The sequence below is a fragment of the Megascapheus bottae genome, chromosome 10 (assembly GCF_031878675.1).
Source record: "Megascapheus bottae isolate mThoBot1 chromosome 10, mThoBot2.hap1, whole genome shotgun sequence".
Lineage (NCBI taxonomy): Eukaryota > Metazoa > Chordata > Mammalia > Rodentia > Geomyidae > Megascapheus > Megascapheus bottae.
In genome coordinates, this window is record NC_143518.1 from 22,980,294 (window position 1) to 23,006,750 (window position 26,457).

The following is a 26,457-nucleotide window of genomic DNA, read 5'->3' on the forward strand; positions in this document are numbered from 1 at the left end:
ATGGAAGTACTGCAGTGAGGATATTCATTCACTGGTTAGTAGATGTTTGCTTGATTTCAGTTTTGTTGATTAGGAAAAAGTCTTTTTTGAATTTTTTTTTGTTGGTCGTGGGGCTTGAACTCTGGTTTTGGGCTCTGTTCCTGAGCTCTTCAGCTCAAGGTTAGTGCTCTACCAGTTGAATCACAGTGGCACTTCTGGTTTTCTAGTGGTTAATTGGAGACTGACAGACTCATTCCCTGGGCTGGCTTTGAACCATGATCCTCAGATCTCAGCTTCCTGAGTAGCTAGAATTACAAGTGTGAGCCACCAATGTCCAGGTTTGTATATAAATAAATACATATTCAGTGTAGGCATATGGTTTTATTTGTTGTAGGACTCCCTCCAATTAATAGGTAATATGATATGTTTGTGCATAAACATTTTACAGATATTTAATTTGCCTTATTTTTTCCCCAATGATGCAAGGCCAAAATTTGATTGTAACTGCTTCTAAATGATGAATATAAAAGAAATTGATGCAGAATCCTAAAAATAACAGATGTTGATGTTTACTAGAAAGGGGAAAACTTGACCATACCAACAATTCTTTTTCTTTGCCTTAGTTGCTCAGAAACATCTCTGTTCTAGGATCTGCATTCCATGAGTTTGAAGACAAGGCCATTATTACTGTACTTCCATCAAAGCCCAGAACATTGAGGTTTTCTCTTTTAGATGGTATTCTGGTCTAGAAACTGGTGTGGACTGCCTAACATCAAGCTGTCTATTTTAGCGTTTTGGAATTTTGCTTGTACTGATTTGTTTAATCTTTTAACAAGCTGTTAAGCTATTTTTCAGAGTGGTTATGCCATTCTGCAGCTCTACCAACTGTGCCTGAAAGATCTAGTTGCTCTGTGTCTGTTGGAACTTAATTTTTGTCAGTTGTTTAATTTTAGCCACTGAAATAGGTGGAATGATGCCTGCTAGTGAGCTTACCCTGCATACCCCAAGTGAACAATAGTATGCATATGTGTTCATATTCTTGTTTGTTATCTATATTCTCATTTGTTTCTAGTGAAATGCATTGATTGATTTAAAAGAAGATTCAGAGCTGTCTATATCAGAGTAAAATATGCTGACTATAATTCAGCTACAACTGTGTATCATTAATCCAAAAGTTTTTTTTTAACCTTTTATAAATAATCTACTCAGCCTCAGATAGATTCGTGAATCTATTCTATTCATCAAATATTCACTGAATACATTCTGTATAACAGTCAATATAAAAAAGAAGATTTAGTCCTGACCTGAGGAGTTTATTTTTTAGTTGGAAAGGTCTCAGGATAGTGCTGTAACAGAGGAACAGCCAATTTCTAATGGGAAGCATGAATCAGCATGATATATTCAGGGACCATAAGTACTCTGATTATTCCTATTTGATGAGCTAATTAAAAATTCCAATAGCAGAACTTCTACATCCTAAAACAAAAGCAATATCCTTACTCTGCCTCAAATTCAGGTTTCATATCTCTAGAGACAAATTTAATTATGCCATCTTCTACCTCAGGGCAGAGAACCGGGGTGCTGGGAACAGTTTACATTTGGCCCTTAGTATAGTATAGACTCCTCTTCTGAAATGCAGACTGTAGAATAGAGGAAAGTACCCCTAGGCCTCTGAAGGAACTCTTAGAAGACTGACTTTACGCTGTGCGTTTTACTTTTTAGTCTCTGGCGCTGATTAAGTTTGCAGTCCTTAACACCACTAGCTGTCTGTTTTTCCATCTCAGACAGAAATCACGAGGTAGGAAGGGACAGACTTGAGATATTTTTAGAAGCAGGTATAGTCACAACAAAAGTGGCAACTGCCCATGGAGAGATGCCAGAGCATTTGTAAAACAGGGAGTGAGATAATAGATGTTCACAATTATGAGATCCTCAGGTCATGGAGCAAAATCTATGGATCCCCCCACACTATAATCTTTTAAGGAAGGGAGATAAATGTGGTACATTGTGGCAAAAAAATTTATACTCAGAATGGTACCACTCAAGTATTAGCACTTGAAGGTATGACTTTCTTTTTATTTTAGCAGTGGCTTTTAGGAGATCCTTCATTTCACTAGGATGCCTGGGGAAACAGTATCATTGTGAATAATTCTTATTTTCCCAAGCATTTTCTATTGCTGGGCTATGACAAATCTCTGGGAACAAGCAACTTTCAGCAGACAGGGAGAATGATGCAGCTGTGAGTCACCTGGAGATAATCAACAGGGGAATGAGTGTTTCAGGCATCTGTCACATCTGTCTTAGACCTTTTCTCGCCTCCTTAGAGTCTCAGTTTACTTAGGTTGGTAGGGCACAAAGTCCCGAAAGGCAGATGTTTTTGAAAGCAGATATTTCATGTTGCAGGGAAGTGGCCACAATTGATTTGTTTCTTTTTTATTTTTACATATATATATATTTCACAAGCTTTTGTGGAGGATCTTAAATGGAATGAGTTACTAACCATAACTCTCATTCCCAAAGTTCTGCAAGGCTTCTCTTTTGCTCTTATGTCTGTATATTTACTTATATCTGTACTTTTTATTAAAGAATTTATTAACACTGATTTTTATATCATATTTCAAATGTCATGTTTAACAAACAAGTATTCAAGAAGGGAATCTCTATATACAATCATTGGCACATAGATTTTAGAACATAATTAAAATTAAGCTGAGGGTTTGTATGTCATAGATACATATTAATATGTGTAATATCTATCCTATCTGTATTTTCTTATGCTCTTTAACCTTCCCCTCCCCACCCATAGCCTCTCCTCACCCACCTCCAGAGCAGTTTTTGTGACATGTTTGATTCATGGCTGTGGACTTACATTTCCTTGTAAAACACAGAGTTTATTTCATACACTAATATGTTTATGAGTTACATAATTGGTGGTTGCGTCATAGGAAATGTCATCAGACTGCCCTATTTCATCTGACTGCCAGTTACTCTCTAGAATGATCTGACTATTGAATGTCCCTGCTAGCAGTGCATGAACGTTCTTGTTCATTTGTTATCCTGCTGGTATGTAATAATGTCCAACTTTCTGACTTCTCCCCAAATGGTAAAGCATAAGGTAGCATGTTATTTTAATTTGAATAGTCCTGGTTTCTAATAAATTGAAGCATTCTTTGTGCATTTGCTAGCTAGCTGAGGATGTAGCTCAGTGATAGAACACTTAACCTAGCATGTACAATGCTGTTCAAGTTTCTAATGCTTTGAATGGCAATTTAGTTCCTGAATACAATTTTCTATATTGAGAAGTTCCTTGCACTTTTTGAACTTTGAGGTGTATGAAAAACACCTGAGGATTTGGTTAGAATTCAGTAAAGGTAGGATAGGGCACAAAATTGTGCATTTAATAATTGTGCACAGATGGTACAGAAACTTTTGTCCTTGAACCCATGCTTCCAGTAGCTAAGTTCTGGATCCCAATTTGAGACTTTGCAAATAAAAAAACCTGCTTCCAAATTTGTCATGCTATTGCTCTTCTTGTCCAGATAATCAAAGACTTTATTAGATAATTAAGGACTTGTGAAACAAGTCCTTCATTACTGTGGGTCACAGTGGTTTTCTTCTCTATTAACTTTATAGGTTTTACTGTTGTTATATTTGCTGGGTTGCCAAGGTTGGCCTTGAACTCCTGGGCTCAAGCCATGATCTTACTTCAAAGTTCCAAGTAGCTGGAACTATAGACATGGGCTGCTATGTTTGGCTCTCTTTATAGTGTTACACCATACTTAAAGATTTAATAGATCTGGAGTCACATTCCAACTGGAAATATATATGGTAACTTCTAGTTTCCTCTTCATAGTAATTAGTTTCCCCAGAACCAAATAATCTATTGTTTCTCCATTGATTGTGGTACTCCATCTCATTTCAGGTTCTAGGATATCCATGACTATATTCTCTGCTTTCCATTCTATTTCTTTGGTTCACGTATATACTTCTCTAACAGGAGCATTCTGCCTTTGGGTGTAGCTTTGAGGTATGTTCAATACATAGAAGAGTAAATCTTAGACCTTTGTTTTTCCTTTTCAATTTTGGTTTAGCTATATATATATATTTATATTTTAAGATAAACTTTAGAATAAATTTGTTTAGTTTCCCAGCAGTTGTGGCTAAAATCTTCAAAGGAACTGTTTAGACTTTGTGTATTAGTTTGAGGGAGACTGATATTTTTACATTAAATTGTCTCAATATATGTGCAGGGATATATGGGCATTTATCCAGCTCTTTCATAACTTTTGATTTCATGTTTTTCTCCAAATGTTATGTGGCTTAAAATTTTAAAAAATATCTTTAAGTAGTACAAAGGAGTTACCATTCAGCAAATCAGTTTTATGAATACTATGCATCTTTGGTAGTATTAGGGATTTGAATTCAAGGCCTTGTGCCTGCCAGACTCATGCTGCACTGCTGATTTATACCTGCAGCCCTGTTTTTCCTAGTTTATTTTTAGGACAGGGCCTTACTACCCACCCTGCTATGCAGAGCACGATGCACCTGAGCCATATTCAATCCATATTTTAGACTTCCCACTGTGGCTCGGATCTCAGCATATGTCAGCATATCCTGCTTCTGTTCTGTGGAAAATGAATATTGTGGACATTTATATTGGGGCTGGCCTAACAGACTATCAATCTCCTGTGTAGTTTGGGATAGCAGGTAAATGCAATTGCGTCCAGCTATGGGTTGGGAAGCGATCTCATAAACTTTTCTGCCCAGGCTGAACTTGAATTTCAGTCTCCCAAGTAGCTAGGATTATAGGCATGAACCACTTAGATTGTATCTTTTTCTTTTTTTCATTGTTATTATAAAAGTGATGCTTGGAGGTATGTCTTAGTTTTTTTGTTTATTGTAAGTACTTTACTGTGTTGGCTATCTTTTTTTTTTAGCAATTCAAATTTAGTTTTCTTAGTTATCTTTGAGAACAGTATTTTATATCTTCCTTTTATTGGTTTGCTGATTCTAGGAATTGAACTCAGAACCTCATGATCTTGCTTGGCTTTTTTACTCACAGTTGGTACTCTACTTCTTAAGCCATGTCTCCAGTTCTGGGCTTTTGCTGGTTACTTGGGGACAGAGTCTCTTGTATTTGTCTGACTGAGCTGGCTTTGAACCTCAATCCTTAGGTTGAGTCCTAGCCTTCTGAGTGGTAAGTGTAAGTAACCAACATCTAGCAAAAACATTATTTTATTTCTGTTATATTTTCTACTTATTTCTGATATGAACAACATCAGTAATTTTTTTTTGCCAGTTCTGGGCTTGAGCTCAGGGCCTGAGCACTGTCCTTGGACTTTCTCAAGGCTAGAGCTCTACCATTTGAGCCTCCCCACCACTTCCAGCTTTTTTCTATGTGTGTGGTACCGAGGAATCAAACCCAGGTCTTTGTGCATGCTAGGCAAGCACTCTACCACTAGGCCAAACTCCTGGCACATCAGCAATTTTTAAAGATGATTTTGTTTTCCACAGTCTTGATGACCTGTTTTTATGAGCTGCTTTGATTATTCTTCTGTGTGAGTTGTATTATCTGAAGGTAATGAGACTTTTGTCTATTTCATTCTGATTGCTTTTAAATTTCATTTGTCACTTATTTTTGTTCAAAAGTTAGTGGACTTATTTGTTGAGCATTTCAGGTATACAAAAACTCAAATATAGAAAAGTTCTCACATATTCTCTCGTTGCCCTAAGTTTCCACTATTATTAACACCTTGTGCATTTGTTCCAGCTGATGAATCAGTGCCAAGACATTAAGAGCATTAGACTGTATTGTCTACTTTCAGCTTCACTCTGTAGGATTCTGTGGGTTCCCACTGTATACCCATTATTATGTATCATTAAGAATAGCTTCATTGCTCCAAGAAAAACCCTGGGCTTCATATATTCATCCTCACCTGGACTCCCTCAGTCGTTGGTGATCATTGATCTTTCTTTTTTTTCTTTCTTTCTTTTTTTTTTTTTTGGTAGGTCATGGGGCTTGAACTTAGCCGGGGGTCTGTCTCTGAGCTCTTCAGCTCTAGGCTACCACCGTAAGCTGAAGCAAGCCCCACTCCCCATTTTCTAGAGGTTAATTGGAGATTGGAGTCTCAGGTTCTTTTGTGCCCTGGCTGGCTTTGAAACTTGATTCTCAGATCTCAGCCTCCTGACTAGCTAGGATTATAGGCGTGAGCCACCATGCCCAGCTGATCTTTTTAATTTCTGTAGTTTTACTTTTTCCCGAATGTCACATAGTTGGAATCATATATGTAGCTTTTCAGACTAGCTTCTTTAATTTAGTAATATATACATTTCAGACTTTCATTTTTTGATAGTTTATCTTGTCTTGTCATCAAATGCTATTTGACTGCATGGGTAAACCTGTTTGCTTATTTATTTACCTGTTGAATGACATTTTGGTTCACCTCCAAGTTTTGTTAATTGTGAATGTCTGATGTAAACATTCATGTGCACATTTTGGTATATACCTAAGTTTGGTAAGTCCTACGAGTAAATATCTAGGAATATGATTGTTGGGTTATATGGTAGTGGTATGTTTCATTAAGAGATTGCCAAACTCTCTTCCTGAGTGGCTGTAATGTATTATATGTCTACTAGCAATTAATGAGAGTTCCTAATGTATTTCACGACAACATTTGGTGTTAGTATTTTGGATTTTAGTCATTAAGCATTCTGTATATTTAGATAGAAAGCCCTTATTAGATACCTGTTTTTCAAAGATTTCTCTACCAGGAAATAGCTTTACTTTTCATTCTGTTTCTGTGGTATTGGTATTTGAACTCAGGCCATTGCATTGTGTGACCTATTATTGAGCCATAGCCCCAAGCCCTTTTTTTGCCTTTGTAACTTTTGTTTGGTTTGGTGCCAGTCCTGAGGGTTGAACCCAGGGTGCTGTTCCTGAGCTTCTTTTGCCCAAGGCTAGTGCTCTACCAGATGAGCCACATCAGCGCTTCTGGCTTTTTCTGAGTAATTTATTGAAAATAAGAATCTTTGAGCTGTGATCCTCAGATCTCGGTGTCATGAGTGGCTAGAATTACAGGGATGAGCCACCAGCACTTAGCTCTTTGTAGCTTTTTGAATAGCTTCATGTGTATACCTAGATCTTGATCCACCTGTTGATGCTTCCCATGCAGCTAGGATGACAGGAGTGTGACACTGCTCCAGCAGTGGGATGTCTCTAGTTTATGCTGATCTCAGCTTCCTCTGTAGTAAGATGACAGGCATGTACCATGCATCTTGCTCTTGGTTGAGATGGTAGAATGTCTCAAGTTTTATTCCTAGGCTAGCCTCAAACTGCAATCCTCCTGATCTCCACCTCCCATGTAGTTTGGATTACAGAAGTTGACCACTGGTATCTGGACTTTTCATTCTTCCAGTAATTTTTCTGTAGAGTAGAAGCTTTTTTTTAATTTAATGAGGTCAGCATATCAGTTTTTCCCTTGTGGATTATGTTTTTGATGCTGTATCCAAAAATTCATTTGCCAAACCCCAAATGACCTAGATTTCTTTTCTATGTATTTCTCTGGAAGTTTTATGGCTTTGCATTTTCAAGTATTTTTTGAGGGGTTAAGGGCTGTATCTAGATATATTATTATTATTATTATTTTATTTTTTCATATGGTAGCCAGCATTTCTAGCATTTATTTGTAGAGAAGACAGTCCTTGCTCTATTAAGTTGCTTTCAGTTCTCTGTTAAAGATCATGACTATATTTGTGCAGGTCTATTTTTGGGTTCTCTATTGTACCATTGATCTATTTTTCTATTTTCACCAATATCACACTGCCATGATTACTGCAGGTGCTTTTTAATTTGTTTTATAAGCTTGCATTTATGAAAAAGGATTTGTGATAGATTGTAATTTCAGTTACACAAGAAATAAGACAATTGTAATAAAAAGATAAAAATCACATAAAGTGATGGGTTCTTTTGCCAGAGACTCCATTCTTCCAAGGCTGGAGCAACTCTGAAAAGGAGCAGCTACAGCAGGATTATCACAGGGATGACTGAGCTGGCCTCTGGCCTTTTTAAAGTGATGACCCTTAACTGACAATATTGAGAGTCATAGGTTTAGATGGAGAAATAGCAAGGACACCTTATCTGTAAGTATTAGTTTTTCTTTACACTTGTGGTAATTTGTTATTTAGATGTATTGCAAAGCTAGTATGTACAGTTTATTGGAGCTGTATGTTAATATTTAAGGTATTTTGGTTTGATTCCTATCACTGCAGAAAAAAGTAATAGACTTTAGATATTTACCTTTATTTGACTTTTTTTCATATCATTTGTGGTACTGGGGATTAGACTCAGGGCCTTACACTCGCTAAGCACTCTACCAGTTGACCCATATCAAGAAATAGAATCGGGGTGCAGTTGCTCACACCTGTAATACTAACTACTCAGGAAGCTGAGATCTGAGGACCTTGGTTCAAAGCCAGCCTGGGCACTAAAGAATGTGAGACTCTTATCTCCAGTTAACCACTAGAAAACTAGAAGTGGCCCCAGGGGTAGGGCGGAAGCCTTGAGCTGAAGAGCTCAGGAGCAGCAGCACCCAGGCCCAGAGTTAAAAGCCCCATGACCCACCCCCCAAAAAATAAAGAGAAAAAATAAATAGAAATACACATACATATACAAATCTGACCCTATTTTGTTTTGGATTTTGTTTTTTTTTTTTTAGGTCAATGATGCCTTCCTTCATGTGATACAGCGCAAATCCACTGGCAAGGTGCTTCTATCCCTTAAATAAATCTTCACCTCAGCAGCAAGCTCAACATGTCCAACTCAAAACACATCCTTCTCCTTCCAAACCTGAATTTCTTACTGATTCATCTTTGAAATCTAAGGGCCAGTCGTCTTTGGTTCTGCTTTTTTATTGATCATAACTTGTATGACCAGAGAGGTTGTTGCCCAAACTTGGGCCTTTTGGAGAGAAAGTACCTCCCCCAAAGCAGGATGTATGGTCTTCCTATTCATATGCATCAATTACCAACTGTTATCCTCACCTTCTTTATTATAATTATGTCTCATCATCAATTTCCATGACTGCTATTTTTAAATGAATGTCTTGCCTGTAAGTTTCTTCCATTGTCTCCATCCATGTTATACATTATTCCCAAAGCACAGCTCTCATTATCTCTTGGCTTGGAAAATCTTTTCAGTGGCTTATCATTACCTACATGGGGTGTTCAAATCCTTACAGCCATTGTGTTATGACTCTAATTTGCCCTTTAAAATTTTTTTTCCAACACTGTGATCCATCGGTTCCTAGACATACTCTGCCTCCCTCAGTTTTCCCCTCACATACTGTTTCTTTCCTTTATCTCTGCCAAACATAAGCCTTCCTCACCTCAAAGGCCTGTATTCCCTGTGTACCTTTATCCCCAGAGGAGAATATCTTTTTGCTTCAGCCCCAGGATTTGTCACAGGAAGAATCATGTGTAGGAGAGTAGGCACAGGCATCTGAATCCAGGATGTGGGTTTGAATTTCACCTTCACTATTGTGAAGTGAACACTTAAGAGTTCTATACTCATTTTCTCACTGTAACGTAATGTGAGTATTACAGATCTACCTAACAGAATTGTAAGCAATGTGTGCAGTAGTTGGAAAGCACCTGAAAGCTGGTCATTAATTAGCAAATACAGATTCCTTTCATTTCTTTCTCTCTTTTTTCCTAATGTATTGTTCATTCTTTGGGAGCAGGTACCATGTTAGCTCACCTTTGTGACTTCTCTCCCTTCTCAGCATAGTGCATTACTCTTGGTAAATATGCAACACATTGAATTACATTTAAATTATATGCAAGTCTAAAACTGTGGATTAAATTAAGAACACATTGTGGCTGGATTGGAATATAGGTATGAGTAGGAGGAGGAGAGAGGAATAGAGAAGGGGAAGGGGGCTGAACTTTGTGATAATAATCTGTGTTTATCATGACAATGGAGCAAGGATGGTGAGACTTGGGAAGGGGAGGAGAGAGAATGATGGAGGAGGTAACTGATCAAGATATTTCTGTAAATGGACATGTTAAGATGAAACACACTTGTAAAACTAATTGATGCTAATAAAAATATTGTCCTGGAAACAACACAAATATTCATCAATGGGGAATGGATAAATAAAATGAAATAAATAAAATGTTCATACTTTGGAATATATTTCATCCTCAAAAGAGATGCAATTCTGATATATATTACAACATGTTTCTTGAATATTACAACATGAACCTTGAACACATTTTGTGTGAAATATACCAGACACAAAAAACAAATCTGCTTTGACTCCCACTAATTGAGATAGATAGAATAACCAAAATAGAGACAGATAGTAGAATAGTACTTGCCTGAGACTGTATTGGAGTAAATCTTAGTAAATCTGTTAACTTCTTTTGGGAGGTTATAGTTATTTAACTATCACAAGTTGAAAATATAATAAATCAAAATACATTTAATTTCCTGAACCTCACAATTTAGCAACTCAGTACATGGTAGAGTAACAATGTCTCAGGAGAGGGTACTGTATGGTGTATTGCTAGACCAGGAGAAGACCAAATATGAAAATTCGAAGCGAAAGTTCTCCTAAATGCACATCACGTTGATATCACCATGAAATGGAAATATCCTACTTCAAACCATCTTAAGTAGAGGATCATCTGTTCCATGTTTAGTATTCAGGAAAAAGTATAGGATTTCTCCCCCTTAGACTAGGACACAGTGACACTGGGCTTCTTCAGTCTACACTCAGCACCATATCCACACTAGATTCTACTCCTTTCACCCTTCTCTCTCATCCTTTCTTCATTTTCTTTCTATATTTCTTTTCTTTTCTCTTTCTTTCTTTCCTTCTTTCTTTTGTTCTTTCGTTCTTTCTTTCTGTACTAGAATTTGAATGCAGAATCTCATACTTGCTGGCATGAACTACTTTCAGCCATGCCCCTAGGGGTTTTTTCCCCCTTAATTATTTTTCAGATCAGGTTTAGTGCTTTTTGCCCAAGGCAAGCCTCAGATAGGGATCCCTTTACCTCTGTCTCCTGCCCAGCTATGATTACTGGAATGAACCAAGTATGACTTAACTTACTTGTTTGTGTATTTTATTATTATTTGTGTGTGTATGTGTCTGTATGTGTGCTGGTCCTGGGGCTTAAGCTCAGAGCCTGAGTTGCTATCCCTTAGCTTTTTTGCTCATGGTTAATACTCTGTCACTTGAGCCACAGCTGTATTTCCAGATTTTCGGTAGTTAATTGGAAATAAGAATTTCACAAAGTTTCCTACCTAGTCTAGATTTGAACTGTGATCCTCAGATCTCAGCCTCTTGAGTTGCTAGGCTTAAAGGCATGAGCCATTAGTCCTAGCTTTATGTCATTATTTTACCAATGGATTTGCTAACTTAATTATAATAATGTTTCATAGTCATCAAAAAAAGTCAAAGTGTCTGGGAGTTTGGCCTAGTAGAAGAGTGCTTGCCTAGTGTGCATGAAGACATGGGTTTGATTCCTTGGTACCACATACATAGAAAAAGCCAGAAATGGTGCTGTGGCTCAAGTGGCAGAGTTTTAGCTTTAAGAAACCCCAAGGACAGTGCTCAGGCCCTGAGTTCAGCCCCAGGACTGGCAAAAAAAAAATCAAAGCACACAGCAGGTTATGAATAGAAATTGTTATTTTCTTTGAGTTCAATTTAGTTTTATTTTAAGTAGTTATATTCAATTGTAGATAAGAACAAATATAGTATTAGCTAAATAATATTACAATAACAATTCACAATATAATATTTATTACCATTTAGCATGTTATTTTATTTTTTAAACCCTGTCTCAATCCCATTCTGAAAGCAATCTTTTTTAAAATTTTACTTTATTGTTATAAAGGTTATTTACAGATAATAATTACATTAGTCAGGTAACAAGTACATTTCCCTTCATACAGTGTCTTCCCTTTCCTCATTCTCTTCCAGAAGTAGTCTTAAAGAACTTTAAAATCATACACGTACATATTCATTGAGTTTTTTTAAAGAGCAAATAAATATACTTTTAAAGTATATAAATATATATATGCTTAAACATACATACTCAATCTGTAATGTATGCACGTGTGTGTGTGTGTGTGTGTGTGTGTGTGTGTGTGTGTAACTGTGTTTAAGCCCAAGATCTTGCACATGCTAGGCACATGTTCTACCACTGGTCTAGTCTTAATGTATTATTTTAATCAATACTATATTACTCCTATTTATAATATAATCTGGTGCTTTTTAATGGCTAGTTTTTCATGCAAGGGATGTATTAGTAACTTTTGGCTTATATGTATAATTATATCCTTATTCACACTAAGTGGTTATTGACATAGACATTTACTGATCTGTCTTTATGTGGCATCCCAGTACAGCATAGGGAATACTTTGGTGAGCAGATCTATGAATTTATTGAGAAAGAACATTAGTCAAGTACCCAGAACCATACTACATCCAGCCTATAATGGGGGCCTTAGCTCAAGAAAGACCTCTTAGGATACTCTTGAGCTTCCCTCTTCAGATGGAATTTAAACAGTGGAGAAAAGAGGAATATTAAAGGATCCTGTAGTTAAGAAAAGCATGGTGAGTAAAAGGAGTGGAAGATGCGGAGTGTTATGAGATGAAGCTGGAGGCAGAGACTTTATCATATGGTGATTTGTGGTTTGACTTTACACCAGAAGCAAGGTGAATGCCATAGCAAGGACAGGCTGAACAACATTTTGTAAGAATCTCTCCAACTATAGTTGGGAGAGGGTACTGGATAGGAAAAGGTGAAAGAGGTTTCCATTTAAGTCCAAATAAAAAATCAATGTAATTTGGGCTAGGATGGTGAAGATGGGGAAGGAGAGAAATGACAGCAAAGGCAGCTGTGTAAGAGATAAAAGTGAAAAGATTTGATGCTGGATTGGAAATAGGGGTAGAGAGAGCAAAACAGAGGTGACTTCCTAGCTTCCTGGATATATGCTAGAGAAAAGGAATATTGAATGAGAATTGGGTTTGGGGAGTGGTGAGGGGTATAACTAAGTAGTGCCTATTGAGATATCTAACCAGTATCAACTTGTGGCTTGTAGAAGTGTGGCCTAGAGGTACAAACTTGACAGCCATTTGCATGGAGGAGATATTGATGTCCAGGGTGTGTCTGAGATTATCCAAGGATGTGTGTAGGAAGGAAGAATATGTAGACCAACTAGGAACACCTTACCTTCACATAAAACTGAGTATTTCCTGGCTCACTGTGGATCACCAAAAAGAGACTTAGAGAGGAATACTGTCAGGATTAAAGTAAATAATAGCACTGAGCTTATGCCTGTAATCCTAGCTACTCAAGAGGATGAGAGCTGAGAAATGTGGTTTGAAGACAGTTGTGGCAGAAAAGTCTGTGAGAGTCTTATCTCCAATTAACCAGCAAGAAACCCAAAGTGGAGGTGAGGCTCAAGTGGTAGAGTGGTAGTCTTGAGTGGAAAAAGCCAAGCCAAGGCAGGAGGCCCCCAAGTTCAAGCCCTAGTACCCGAAAAAAAAAGTCATTGACAAGTAGTATTATAAAAGGTTGAGCTGTACAGTGACTCAGGCATCATCTTGCCGCAGGGGCAGAAGCTGGGGCTCGAATTCCAGCTTTTTGATCTTGAGCCGGATTTATGTCTTTATTTTTTACATGCAAAGCATAAGGATAATAGTAAGGTTTTTCTTCCTTGGATGCTTCAGGTATGAGTCAAATGAGATGAGTTAGGTGAAGGTGCTTTGCAAATTGCCATTTTCATAAAGGATTACAAGGTTGCCTGTGCCCATGTGTTTAAATTCATTTTAGAGTTGAAATGAAAATATATAATACTTTTATTCAGCATGTGCAATGCTGGCACAGAGCAAAAGAATTATTTGAGTTTTTTAAGTCTCAATTTTTTTTCATTTTCCATGAAATCCTTGTGCTCTTTTGTTCAGAATAATAGACAAAGCAGTGGCACTTGATGATCTGATGAACTTCAAAGATACTCAGAGCGAGCCAGACAAGCTCTGGAGAAGGGCAGCTCATTTGATCAAGAGGGTAGAAGGGATTTTTTTAAGGGATGATAAAAGAATTAGACTCTTCATTCTGGAAAGCCACAGGCTGAGAGAGAAATCTGATTGAAATTTATAAAATAATGAAAATCATAGGATAAAATAGGAACTTATTAAAGTTGGAGAATATAAGAATTAGGGAAAGCTTTATCATTAAAAAAAACCATTTTAGGGCAAAGTAAAAATAGCACTTTATTGGGTTTTTTTACATAGGACTAGTAATAACATTAAATTTATTATTCTCAAGTTTGCTGAGACCAAAATAAAAAATTATGAGAAGTATTTATATTGTTAGGGGAGATATTCACAGCAAATTATAAAATGAAAAGACAGATATTTAGTTAAATCTCCATAATTGTAAAAGGTTACCATAGGGAGGGACTATTAAGCTTTGTTGTTCAAATCAGAATTCCCGAGTGAATGTATTCCAAGGAGAACAGAATTTGGTCTCAGAGTACCTGCCTCCAGGCAGGATATTTGGGAACCATTTTCTATGTACCACAGATTTTACATCTGTTGAAAGAACAAAGGGAGAAAGAATGGTAATATTAATATCTGCAAGCATCTCTCCTCTCCTTCAGATATTTGGGGTGGTAAGGTGTCACCTAAAGCATGGAGGAGTTTTGATGATTTGAGATTTCTTATAATATGTAAGGATGCCCAAAGGACCAATACAGCGGTCAGGTAAGAAAAAACCATGGAGATTGGTTCCTTATGGCTTCTTCTTCTTATTTTTTTTTTTGGTTCCAGTCCTGGGCTTGAGCTCAGGGCCTGAGCACTGTCCTTGGACTTTCTCAAGGCTAGAGCTCTACCACTTGAGCCTCAGCAACACTTCTGGCTTTTTTCTATGTATGTGGTACCAAGGAATTGAACCTGGGTCTTCGTGCATGCTAGGCAAGCACTCTACCACTAGGCCAAACTCCCGGCCTCCTTATGGCTTCTTATAGGTTTAGGACTGAAGGGCGAGGAAATTTCTTTTTGGGATGGCCATTGCGGTTTGCTGTGGTGGGATAACTGATACAGACGTTGGAAGAGAGAGCATTTCTTGCTTGGAAGATCTCACTTCCACGTGTTATCTTTTGGGAATCTTGATTCTGGTAGAGAACTGATTGCAAATAACATCCTGTAGCAAACAGGAAGCACTCTATTTGGGTTTCAATGCTATTTCCCACAATCTCATTAGGCATTATTTCCCATGTGTTATAATAGAAAGATAATGGCAAGTCAGGAAGTCCTGGACTTGAATTTTGGCTTCACCACTAATTTGCTGTGTGATTTTCATTTCCAATCCATGAGGCAGCTGTGGAGTACTTAGCGTAGTGCTGGGCACACTGTAGACTCTTAAGTAAGTGCCAGCTTTGTAACAACTGACTCTTAAGTGCCGTCAACCCTGGAGAGGTTGATTGCTTGGTACAACTCTGGGATGGATAGGAAGGAAGCCAGATGTGCTCTGCCCACCCGTATCTGTGGTGCAATCACATCAGCGAGGACAAGATTTCTCTGTCCCAGATCTGTTCCTTTCTGGGTCACTTGTATTGTAAATGTTCATTTCCTCAGTGAAGCAGCCCCTACTGATCTTGCTCTTCTCAGAATTCCCATAGCACCCAATTTAGCCCTCATAGCCACACACACCAGCATCCTTGTCTTGTTGCCTAGTGTTTTAGCTTTATTCTTCAATGATGATCAACACACACTTAGTGGGCACTAACCCACTCCCTTGGTAGTCAAATCCACAGATTCAGAGCCTATATCTTCCATTGTTTCCAGGCATGTGTCTTTGCTGAGAGCTGAAGGAAATGTCCTGTTCTCAGTTGACACGAGACAAGTTTGTTGGGTTTCCTTCCTTTTTCATTTTTCTTTTTCTATTTCATTAAGGGCCATACCTTTCTGAAGGCTGATGTAGGGGGGGGGGCACCCACATAGTCCTGCCTTCCATTCTTGCTCTTATCTGAGTTGTGCTGTATCTTTCCCAGCCAATTCTCACTTCTGATGGAGCCAGGAGCCACTATGGGCCCTTCCCCGACCAAGACCCTCCTTGAATCTTCCCACCTGGATCAGCATCCTGGAGCTACTTATTGAACAGTTCTCTTTTCAGATGATAAACTTCCTGACTTATTAATTTATCTAATTTTTATCCTGTCCTTGAAAGGCTATTTTTTAAGTTAAAAATAACTCCAAGGAGACCTTATGAACCCTTCTCACTGACCCAGATAGTTTAAGAGCAGATATTTTTAAGAGATGGACAACAGATTCTCATCTGGGGACAGAGGCTGACTCTCAAAAGCCAGTGAGCTAAATGTAATGATAAAATATTCATCCTGCTTCCCTCATGTGAAACACTATTCTAGCTTTTTTTTCCGTACTTTCCAGACCCTATTTATCCTACAGTGTTGGAGTTAAGGACAAAAGACTTGGGTTCAACTACTAATTTAAAAGCTATTTGACTTTGGGTGAGTCACTTCATGCCTGTGAACTTGGTTTGTCAGGACAGAGATGCTAAGATTTCAATTAGTGAGAACTGAGGGATTTGGATCTAGCCAACTTTAACACAGAGAATAGGCTCCAAAGACACACCTAAGTTCAGAAGGTCTAATTCAGATAATTTTGGAATAATGAATCTATACTAGTTTTGTATCTGTTATTTCGTATCTCTACTAGTTTATATATTGGTGAATTTATCTATGTTGTATAACTTAACAATTAATTACTTACTTTTTAGAATGTGCTTCTAGTTTTTCATTTCTCTACCTGGTGGCTAAATATTGTTTGCAAGATATACTGTCCATTCTATTTTATTTTTTTTCTGTGTCAGCATTGCAATAATGGGCACTTAATCCCTGATAATTGAGTGATAGAGTACCTTATCCATTTAAGTGAATTTGGGATCTGTAGCACAGCATAAGTCATTTTCTCTGCCTTTATCCCTCCATTTGTATTGCTTTCTGCTAATGGTGAGATAGAAAATCTTTCAGGCTTTCATTACCTTGTCAATTTGCAGCTTCTCATCAAATATGTGCTATATGTGTATTTGAAGAATGTTGACCTGTCATGAAAAGAAAATTTGTATGAGTTTTTTTTTTGTACCCGTCATTAAGGTGAGTTTTTCCTGAATCATGTCTGTTCTCTCCCTCAGGCAGGCTTGAGGAAGGCCCACTAAGCTGTCTGCACTCCTGTTTGGATTACCCTTTCTTCTGCTTGGGAATGGAGATCTGTCAAAAAAAGTTCTCACAACCCTTTTTTGACTGTGGTGATAGGGACCCTAAGTGTAGTATTCAGTGGATCTGACAGTGACCCAAAGAGCCTGTGTCCCCTAAAAAGTAAATATGTTGATGCCATAGCTCTTGATACCTGAGACTATGACCTTGTTTGAACATGGAAGTCTTTGTAGAGGCAATCAGCTAGTATGAGATAACACCAACTCTGTGTGTGTGTGTGTGTGTGTGTGTGTGTGTGTGTGTGTGTGTGTGTGTGTGTGCTAAATCCAATGTCTGGGGTCCTTCTAAGGAGAGAGAGATTTGAACCTTCACAGAGCAGAAGATGGCCATAGATTGGAGTGCTACAGCTAGAAGCCAGGGAATGCCAGTATTGTGGGGAGTCTCCAGAAGCAAGGGGAAGCAGGAAGGACAGGTTTGCAGAGCCTGTGAATGAGCGGGGCCCAGCTGACATTCCATTTGGATTTCAATCCTCTTAGAAGATAAGAGAATAAATTGTTATAGTTAAGGCACCAAGCTGGTGGTTATTTGCTATGGCAGCCACAGGAAAATGACATGGTGCCCAAGACTGTCAATTAAATGCAGCCACTTGTCACAGAACACTGTCACTCCAACAGCAGACCACAAGTACCATAACTCTTCCATAGATTATAATGGAGCTAAAAAAATTCCTCCTGCCTCGGGACTTTGAAGCATTACAATGTCATCGCAGTACATGGATCACTCATGTGTTTGTGGTGATGCCCACTATGCTGCTCGTTGTCTAAAAGGACAGCAATACAATTAAGTGCTGCACACAATATCTGATAACGCAATTGCATTAACAGTGTGACTAATTTATGTAGTCACCACATTATTTATTTATTTATTGGTGTTGGTTCTGGGACTGGAACTTAGGGCCTAAGCACTGTCCTTGAGCTCTCCCCGCTGCCCCCCAACCACAAGCCCTCTTCCATTTGAGCCACAGTTCCATTTCTAGCTTTTTGGAAGTTAGTTGGAGATAAAAGTCTTGCGGACTTTCCTACCTGGCTGGCTTCAAACTGTGAATCTCAGATCTCGCCTCCTGAGCCTCTAGGATTACAGGTGTGAATCATTGGTACCTGGTAACTATACTTTCATTGTTATTTTAGAATCTATTCCTACTTACAAGAGGAGTTTCTTGTAAATAGCATGTCCTGTTCTATTGGCAGCTACCTCACACATCTGTTTACTGCATCTCTAGATTGCGACAAGAGGCCTCTCTCTGAGGGGCAGTCTCGTACCATACAGGTTCATGTAAGTTCAGTCAATGTTTTCACAACGGCAAAATCACCTGACAATGCATTTCTCAGAGCACAGCCTCATCATTAAGCAACACATAGCTATACAAAAAGGAGGCTCTAGTTAGAATCCATTATTCTAACTTCCCCTGAAGGGCTATGTGTTAATCCTTTCATAGTTATCTGGTGATTACTTAAGTAGACTTCCAAGCCCTCCTCCCTGCACAGCCCTGTCTAGCTCTTTATTTAATTTCATTCCCTATTGTTCTCCCCTCTATATTTTCAACTTCTTTTTTTAAATTATTGCTTTATTGTTCTTATAGAGGTGATGCACAGAGGGATTACAATTACATGAGTCAGGTAATGAGTACATTTCCTTTAGTACAGTGTCTTCTGTTCCCTTACTCTCTCTCCCAGTTTCTCCCTCCCTCCCATCTCTACTTACCGGCTGTATAGTTCACTTTCACCAGTGTCTAATGTGCTCCACTGCTGCACTTTTCACCCCTTTCCTCTCAAGTTCTGTACCCTCCTCCCACCCTTCAAAGCTATATGTACAGTTGAATATACCACACATAAAGTAAAGAAGACAGAATCATCAAAAATTAAAAGCTAAAGAAAAAGAAAGGAAGAAAAAGGGATGTCTCTTGTTTCCATATCTTGGAATTCATTTCAATATGTATATTATTTTATATAAAGATGAAGAGGCACTTAGGCACTGTGCCTTTGTGTTTCTCCCCTAAATGTCTTCTCTTTTGGTATCACTGTGTGTAAGTATCTAGAATCCTGTGTACTTTATTATATCCCAGTATATTTTAGATCTAGTTTCCACATATCAGATAATGTGCCATTTGTCTTTCTGAGATTATATTACCTCATTTAACATGATTTATAATTTATTCTAACTTCATTCATTTTCCTGCAAATGGAATTATTTTATTCTTTTAAAAATTTTTCTTATTTTTATTGCCAGGGTAATGTATAGAGGATTTACAGTTACATTCATCATTATCCCTATGATTTCTAACCAGGTAAGCATGAATCTCTGGGGATTTAAGGCATACATACAAATGTATACATGCATATATGTATACACGTATACACATATACAAATGCATACATTTATACACATATATGTATACACATACGCACATATATGCACATTCATGTACACATATACACACATATATATATACCATATATATGCATATATGCAGCTTAAGATTATTTTATTACATGGCCAGGGAGGGAACCATTAATGTAGGTGGTCAAGGTAGTGTTGTTCTCTTGGATCTTCTAAACTTCTTGGTTCCAAATAGTCCATTCTTCCACCTCACCACCTGACTTCACAGCCACACTCTGCTAATGATCATTGCTAATCCTGATCCACATTGGAAATGTTGGTTTCTGGCATCCTCTTCCAATCCCCATCTTCTCATTTCTTCCTCCTTTCTTCTAGAACCCCAGGTCTGCTTTGGCCTCACTGTTTCATCATCCAGGAAGGCCTCACCTTTACCCTTCTCAAGTCTATGGTCCTAGACTCTCCCTTTGATGCCTTCACCTGGCAACTCCTCAGATTGATATGTCTACTTTTCATCCATGTCCAAGCTCCAAATCTCAGAATGTATCAGATAAAAAATTTCATCAAGCTTGCTTGTCTTCAGTTTTTCAAATTAAGTGGTGTTGCCTCATCCCCCCAGTTAATTCATTTTCTTGCTTTATTATGTTCCTTCTTCCTCCAGACTAACTCCCTGTGGTGTCTCTGGCTGTGTGAATGAGCTGGTTCTTGCCTCCTCACAATTGTACTCACAATCACTCTACCCGGTACATTTCTTCCATCTCTTCTAGCTCTGAGTGGATTTCATCTTCTAAGAGAAGTGTTCCTGACTCTTCTCCCTATGTCAGCCTCTTATTAAGGCTATGCGACTCATAGCACTCACACCATCTGGTATCACCCACTGGGTTGATTTTTGCCTCACGAGCATTTTTTCATTTGTTAGCACGTAGGCTCTACTAAGACACTCTCCTCTTCTGAGTGATTCTTTTTCTTCATGCCTAACACTAGCTTCAGTGCCTGGCACACAGCAAGTTTGAAGTGAATGGATGAGAAAATGAATGGACAAAATAATGGATGTATACTGTATGCTTCTGAGCTGTGGATTTGGGAAGGGCATATAATAGTGACTAAAATGTCATGTTCTTGATCCATGCTAGACCTGGATTCAAACTCTGTTTTTCTTTTTGCCAGCTGTGAAACTATGAACAGATTATTAACCCTCTTTGAGTTTCAGTTTCCTCACTTGTAATAAAAAGAGCTAGACAATAGGAGCCACTCCCTAAAGCTGCTATACAGATGATATAATAATTATATATAAAACACGGGCCAAGTGTGGTGGCACATACCTAGGTTCCCAGCTTTTGGAAAGTATAGGTAGGAGATACTCAGTTCCAGGCCAGTTCTGGGCAAATATTCAAGAACTTATCTGAAAAATAATTGAAGCAAAAAGTTGGCAGTGTGGCTCAAGTGGTAAAAACATCTACCAAGTAAAGACAAAACCCTAAATTCAATCCTCAGTACCACTAAAAAACACTGTGTATAAAATACAATGCAAAGCTGGCACATTGCAAGCACATAACAAATGCTAAGGAGTAGAAAAATTATTAATCTAATAGTTACGGCTTGAACCACAGACTGCAGCACTTCTCTAAATGTTTTACCTGTAGTTATTGAATCCATCTCCCCAATAACCCTGTTTTTTTTGTTTTTTTAAAAACAATCTTTAAGTAGATATTCAGAGGGGTTAGCATTCAACAGGTCATTTATAAGCAATGCATCTTGGTCAGTGTCACCCCTTTTCATTATCCTTCTTCTCCCTTTTTAAAATACTGCTTCACTGTATTGTCTAGGCTGGCCTTAATTTCTCTATTCTTAGTACTGAGATTATAGTTGTGATCTTCTACACCCAGCTACTTCAGTTATTTTTTTGTAGCTGAAAGTAACAAAACAGTTTTAAAAAATCTATTTAACAGCAATTCTATAGTTTATCAATTTTATTGAAATGAGTCCTCTTCATCTATGCAAGTCTGAAATGAAGGCTTCTTCTATGTTAGGTAATGCAAACGTGCATAGAACATAGGCCTTCTGCTACAGCTAAGAATCCACTTGATGGATGACAGGAATGCCTCATCAGTAGCATCTGTGCTAACCTCCTTCCCTGCCCCCCCAAGCCTAGAACACATGACCACCTTTGACAACCATCCCTAGGATGCAGGCAGCTAGGTGAGGTTGGCAAGGCCGAGTGTTTTACATTCTCTTTGAAATGGCTTATCTGGTCCAAAGAAGTACAAGAGCATCTTTAGAATTCATGAGTGTGTTTAGAACAGAGAAAGGGGGAAAAGAACTCAATCTATTTAAGATTCAGCATAGGACTCAGAGTTTGAGTTCAGGCAAGCTATGACTTGTGAATGATTTTCACATAAAAACACCTCTGTGGTTTCTTCTGAGTTCCTAGTTTACTTTGGGGGAAAAATGAAAATATATTTAGAAATATTGAGAGTAAAATAAAAGTCCATCGACTTTGAGATATTGAATTAACGCTTTTGCATATTTCTGTTTAAGCATACCCAACGCTCACAAAGAAACAAATTTACAGAAATAGGATGTAATAAATGCTGTATCATTATAAAATCTATGGAAAAGGTTACTTCCACCTCTATTAATACTCTTTCTACTTTCTCTCCACCAACAAAGGAAGTATTATTAACCACCAGACATGAATCTTTAATGCACTTTTATCTATTATCTTTTAATTTTTTTATTAAAGAATTTATTAACTTTGATTTTTGCATCATATTTCAAATGATGTGTTTAACAAACGAGTGTTCAAGAAGGGAATCTCTATATACAATCACTGGCACTTAATTTTTAGAACATAATCAAGGGGCTGGGAGTTTGGCCTAGTGGTAGAGTGCTTGCCTAGCATGCATGAAGACCCGGGTTCAATTCCTTGGTACCACATACTTAGAAAAAGCCAGAAGTGGTGCTGAGGCTCAAGTGGTAGAGTTCTAGCCTTGAGAAAAATCCAAGGACAGTCCTCAGGCCCTGATCTCAAGCCCAGGACTGGCAAAAAAAAAAACATAATCAAAATTAGGCTAAGGGTTTGTATATCATAGATACATATTAATTTATGTAATAAAACATTATGTCTATAGAGTCATAGGTTTTTATATCTATGTAGTTGTGTTTATATTTCCAATACCATGTCCATAGCATTGGGTATGCAAATATTGAGTCCTCGCTCTTGTACTGTTTGGATCTAATAGCCACATATTAAGGAGACGATGAGCCTTTTGTTCCTTTGGTCTTGACTTGTCTCACTCAACATGATTCACTCTAGATACATCCACTTCCCTGCAAATGCCATTATTTTATCTTGTTTGTTGGCTATGTAGAATTCCATTGTGTATATATATATATATATGTATATATCACATTTTCTGCATCCATTCATCTGCAGTAGGGCATCTGGATTGTTTCCGTCGCCTGGCTATTATGAATATTGCAGAGATAACATCATAACCCAAGATATGATATTTTTTATTTTTATGGTTTAAAAATTGTATTTTATTGTCAGGGTGATATATAGAGGGGTTACAGTTACATTCATCAGGTAGTGGGTACATTACCTCTTGAACATTGATGCCCCTTCCCATGTTTTTCTCCCTCTTCCCCACCCCTCCTTCCCAATCATCTTGTTTTTTCCACTCCCAGGAATGGGATTGCTGGATAATAGGGGAGCTCTATGTTTAGTCCTTAGGGGAATCATCATACTGCTTTCCAGAATGTTGCTTTCCACCAACAATGTAGTAGCCTTCCCTTCTGGCCACATCCCTGCCAGCATCCATTGTCATTAGACTTCTTGATAATGGCCATTCTAACAGGAATGAGATGGAATCTCAAAGTTGTCTTGATTTGCATTTCTTTTAGGGCCAGAGATGTCCAGCATTTCTTGGTGTGTCTATAGACCATTCTTATTTCCTCTTCAGAGAAGTCTCTCTTTAAGTCTTTAGCCCATCTTTTAATGAGATGATTGTTTCTTTGAGGATTTGTTTTGGAAAGATTCAATTTTTTTAGTTGTAGATATATTTTAGATATGAGGCCTTTGTCTGTTTTATGGTTAGTGAAGATCGTCTCCCAGTCTGTGGGCTTTCTATTTAACTTGGTAGCTATGTTTTTTGCCATACAGAAACTCTGCAGTTTAATGCAGTCCCACTTATCCAAACTTTAATTTATTGTGTTTCTGGGTTTTTATTAAGAAAGTTTTGACGTGTGCCACGGAGACCTAGTGTATCTCCTATTCCTTCTTGTAAAATTTTCAGGGTATCTGCTTTTACCTCAAGGCCTTTGATCCATTTGGAATTAACTCTGGATACACAGCCTTTATTGTATTTTTTATTGTAATTAAGAGAGGGGTTACAGTTATATTTGCCAGATAGAAGGAGCATTACTTCACATACATTGATATCCCTTCTCATGTTTTTGTCCCCATTTCAATCCCCCCACCTCTCCCCTCATCTTGTTTTACCCCTTTCCCTTTCTTATTTTTCAAATAAATAAGTAAAACATATATATAATATGCCAGATTACAAGGTAAGATACTGTAACAATATGAGAATAATCAAGGGACAACAAAAGAGATGAGAAATAATGTATACATTAAGAACAACATTCACTCATTATATAGGTCTTGTTTCCATATCCTGGAGACACAGCCTTTATTATACTGAGGAATGTCCCATGGATTTCTAGTTTAGCATAAAGGGATGATTTGGTTCTTGTCCTTGCTCCTGTTGATGTGATAAATTATATTAATTGACTTGCATATATTGAATCAGATTTGCCTCTCTGTGATGAATCCTGTTTGATCATAGTATAGATTTTTTTGTAATGAGTTCTTGATGTTGATTGGCATCAATGTTCATCAAATATATCTACTATTTTTTTTTGCCAGTCCTGGGCTTGAGCTCTGGGCCTGAGCACTGTCCTTGGACTTTCTCAAGGCTAGCGCTGTACCACTTGAGCCTCAGCACCACTTCTGACTTTTTTCTATATATGTGGTACTAAGGAATCGAACCCAGGTCTTTGTGCATGCTAGGCAAGCACTTTAACCATTAAGCCAAACTCCCGGCCCATATGTACTATTTTTATATGCATTAACATATAACCTACATAAGCATATATGTATCAATGGCTTTAATTCATTATTAATTATGAGATAGCCTAATGTTTCACAGTTTTTCATATATTCAGAAAATATTTGCATATACTCAAATTACTTCATTATTAATATATTTAATTTTTCAATATGTTTCAAAAATTCAGAAACTTCCCTATTCATGAGCAAAAAGTTTTTCATTTTTTTTGCAATATTAAACATAATTTTGAAAATTAACTACCATCAATTTTGATGATTAGGTTTTTTACCTTGGTCCCTTATTAACCTGGTGACATAATTGTTTGGAAAGTTTATATAATACTAGAATTATCACTGGACATTGGAGGGATATGTGTAGTTTTTAAAATTTTTTAGTTTTTTTTTTTAATTTTAAGTAGTAAAAATACTACTTTAATTAGACCTTCTCAAGATGGTGGTTAGATCAAGTTACCAGCCCAGGAGCAACATCCTAAATCATTCCGTTGAGAAACTGTCCCTCAAGCAGAAAGGTTCTGTGTGGCTGACGTGGCATCACAGTGCCTGCCAGCTGTGAGTAACAGCAGGCTGTCGTGATGGGATAGAGCAGCAGCAGCAGCCCCTGATTTAGGGGCAAAAGATGTAAGTACTTATTTTCACCATTAACCAATTAACCGAACCCAAACTGAAGAATGCTAAGAGGGAATATATAGTTCCCACTAGAGACCCTTCTAGTAGATTCATTTGAGAAGCATTTGGTCTTAACCAGAGGAGAAAGGCATTATGCCAACACATGGTTTCAGCAAAATGAAGAACTTAACCATCTTGTTTGCAAAAACTAACTTCAGCGGTGGCTAATGCTGTTCTTTCTTTCTTTCTTTTTTCTTTCTTCCTTCCTTTCTTTTCTTTCTTTCAGCTCTCACTCTATAGAGTGGCTGCATACTATAGCAGAAGCTGTCCTCTTTGGGAAGGAATGCATGGCTAATCTACATGTGATTTCAACTTACATAAAAATTAAGATAGGACTGATTATGGGATGATGAAAAGCAGCTTTGCAATTACAGGGCAAAAGAGAAAGCCTATTAAATATTTTAAGGAGGATTCAAGTTAGTTAAAACTGACTTGCAGGCAATGTGGAAACTTCTGTTCACAAGCTATCCAGATACCAGGGACATTGTGCCTGCCAGCTGTATGTCAGATGAAACCCTGTCACAGATCCCTTTAGTAAAGAGATAGTTCTATGGCTGTTGTTCTCAAGGCTTACACTCTGGAAGTCATGTTCAGACCCTAACCTTGCAGTATTTGTAAGCTATGCATTCAGGGGAAGATGCTTTTTTTTCTTTCTGTTAAGACTCGACTCCTGTTGAGCTCCACAGGAAATGACCCAAATAACCACCCTGAATATGGTTAACTTACTGACAAATAGGTATGTTTGATTGTCACCTCTGTTCTGAAAATGCCTAACTGAATAAGATGAAAGAGATTGCTGCCCCATGGATTGAGGCCCAGCAGGAAAAACAGGGTGTTTTGAGAGAGGAATGAACACTAGGTTAGAGACTGGAGATCTGGATTTGGGTCCTTGGCATTGATCCCGATGAACCATATGGCACTCTGGGTTCAGCTTATGTGCTGTAAAATGAATGAACTGGGGTGGAGAACCACTTGAGTAATTGATTCCTCACCTAGTGTGAGTTTCTGCTTGCTAAATAGCTTCTCACACAGTGCTGGA

At 37.8% G+C, this 26,457-nt stretch overlaps 1 protein-coding gene across 1 annotated transcript in view; it reads left to right on the forward strand.

Annotated features, from left to right (window-relative positions):
- LOC150057713 (protein Cryzl2-like) overlaps window positions 1-10,250 on the forward strand; it is a 29,304-nt gene extending 19,054 nt beyond the window's left edge. The window contains exon 10 of the mRNA XM_090340374.1: window positions 8,694-10,250. Within this exon, the coding sequence (XP_090196500.1) occupies window positions 8,694-8,762 (69 nt within the window). The 3' untranslated portion in view covers window positions 8,763-10,250. The remainder of the gene's footprint in view (window positions 1-8,693) is intronic.
- The last annotated feature ends 16,207 nt before the right edge of the window (window positions 10,251-26,457 follow it).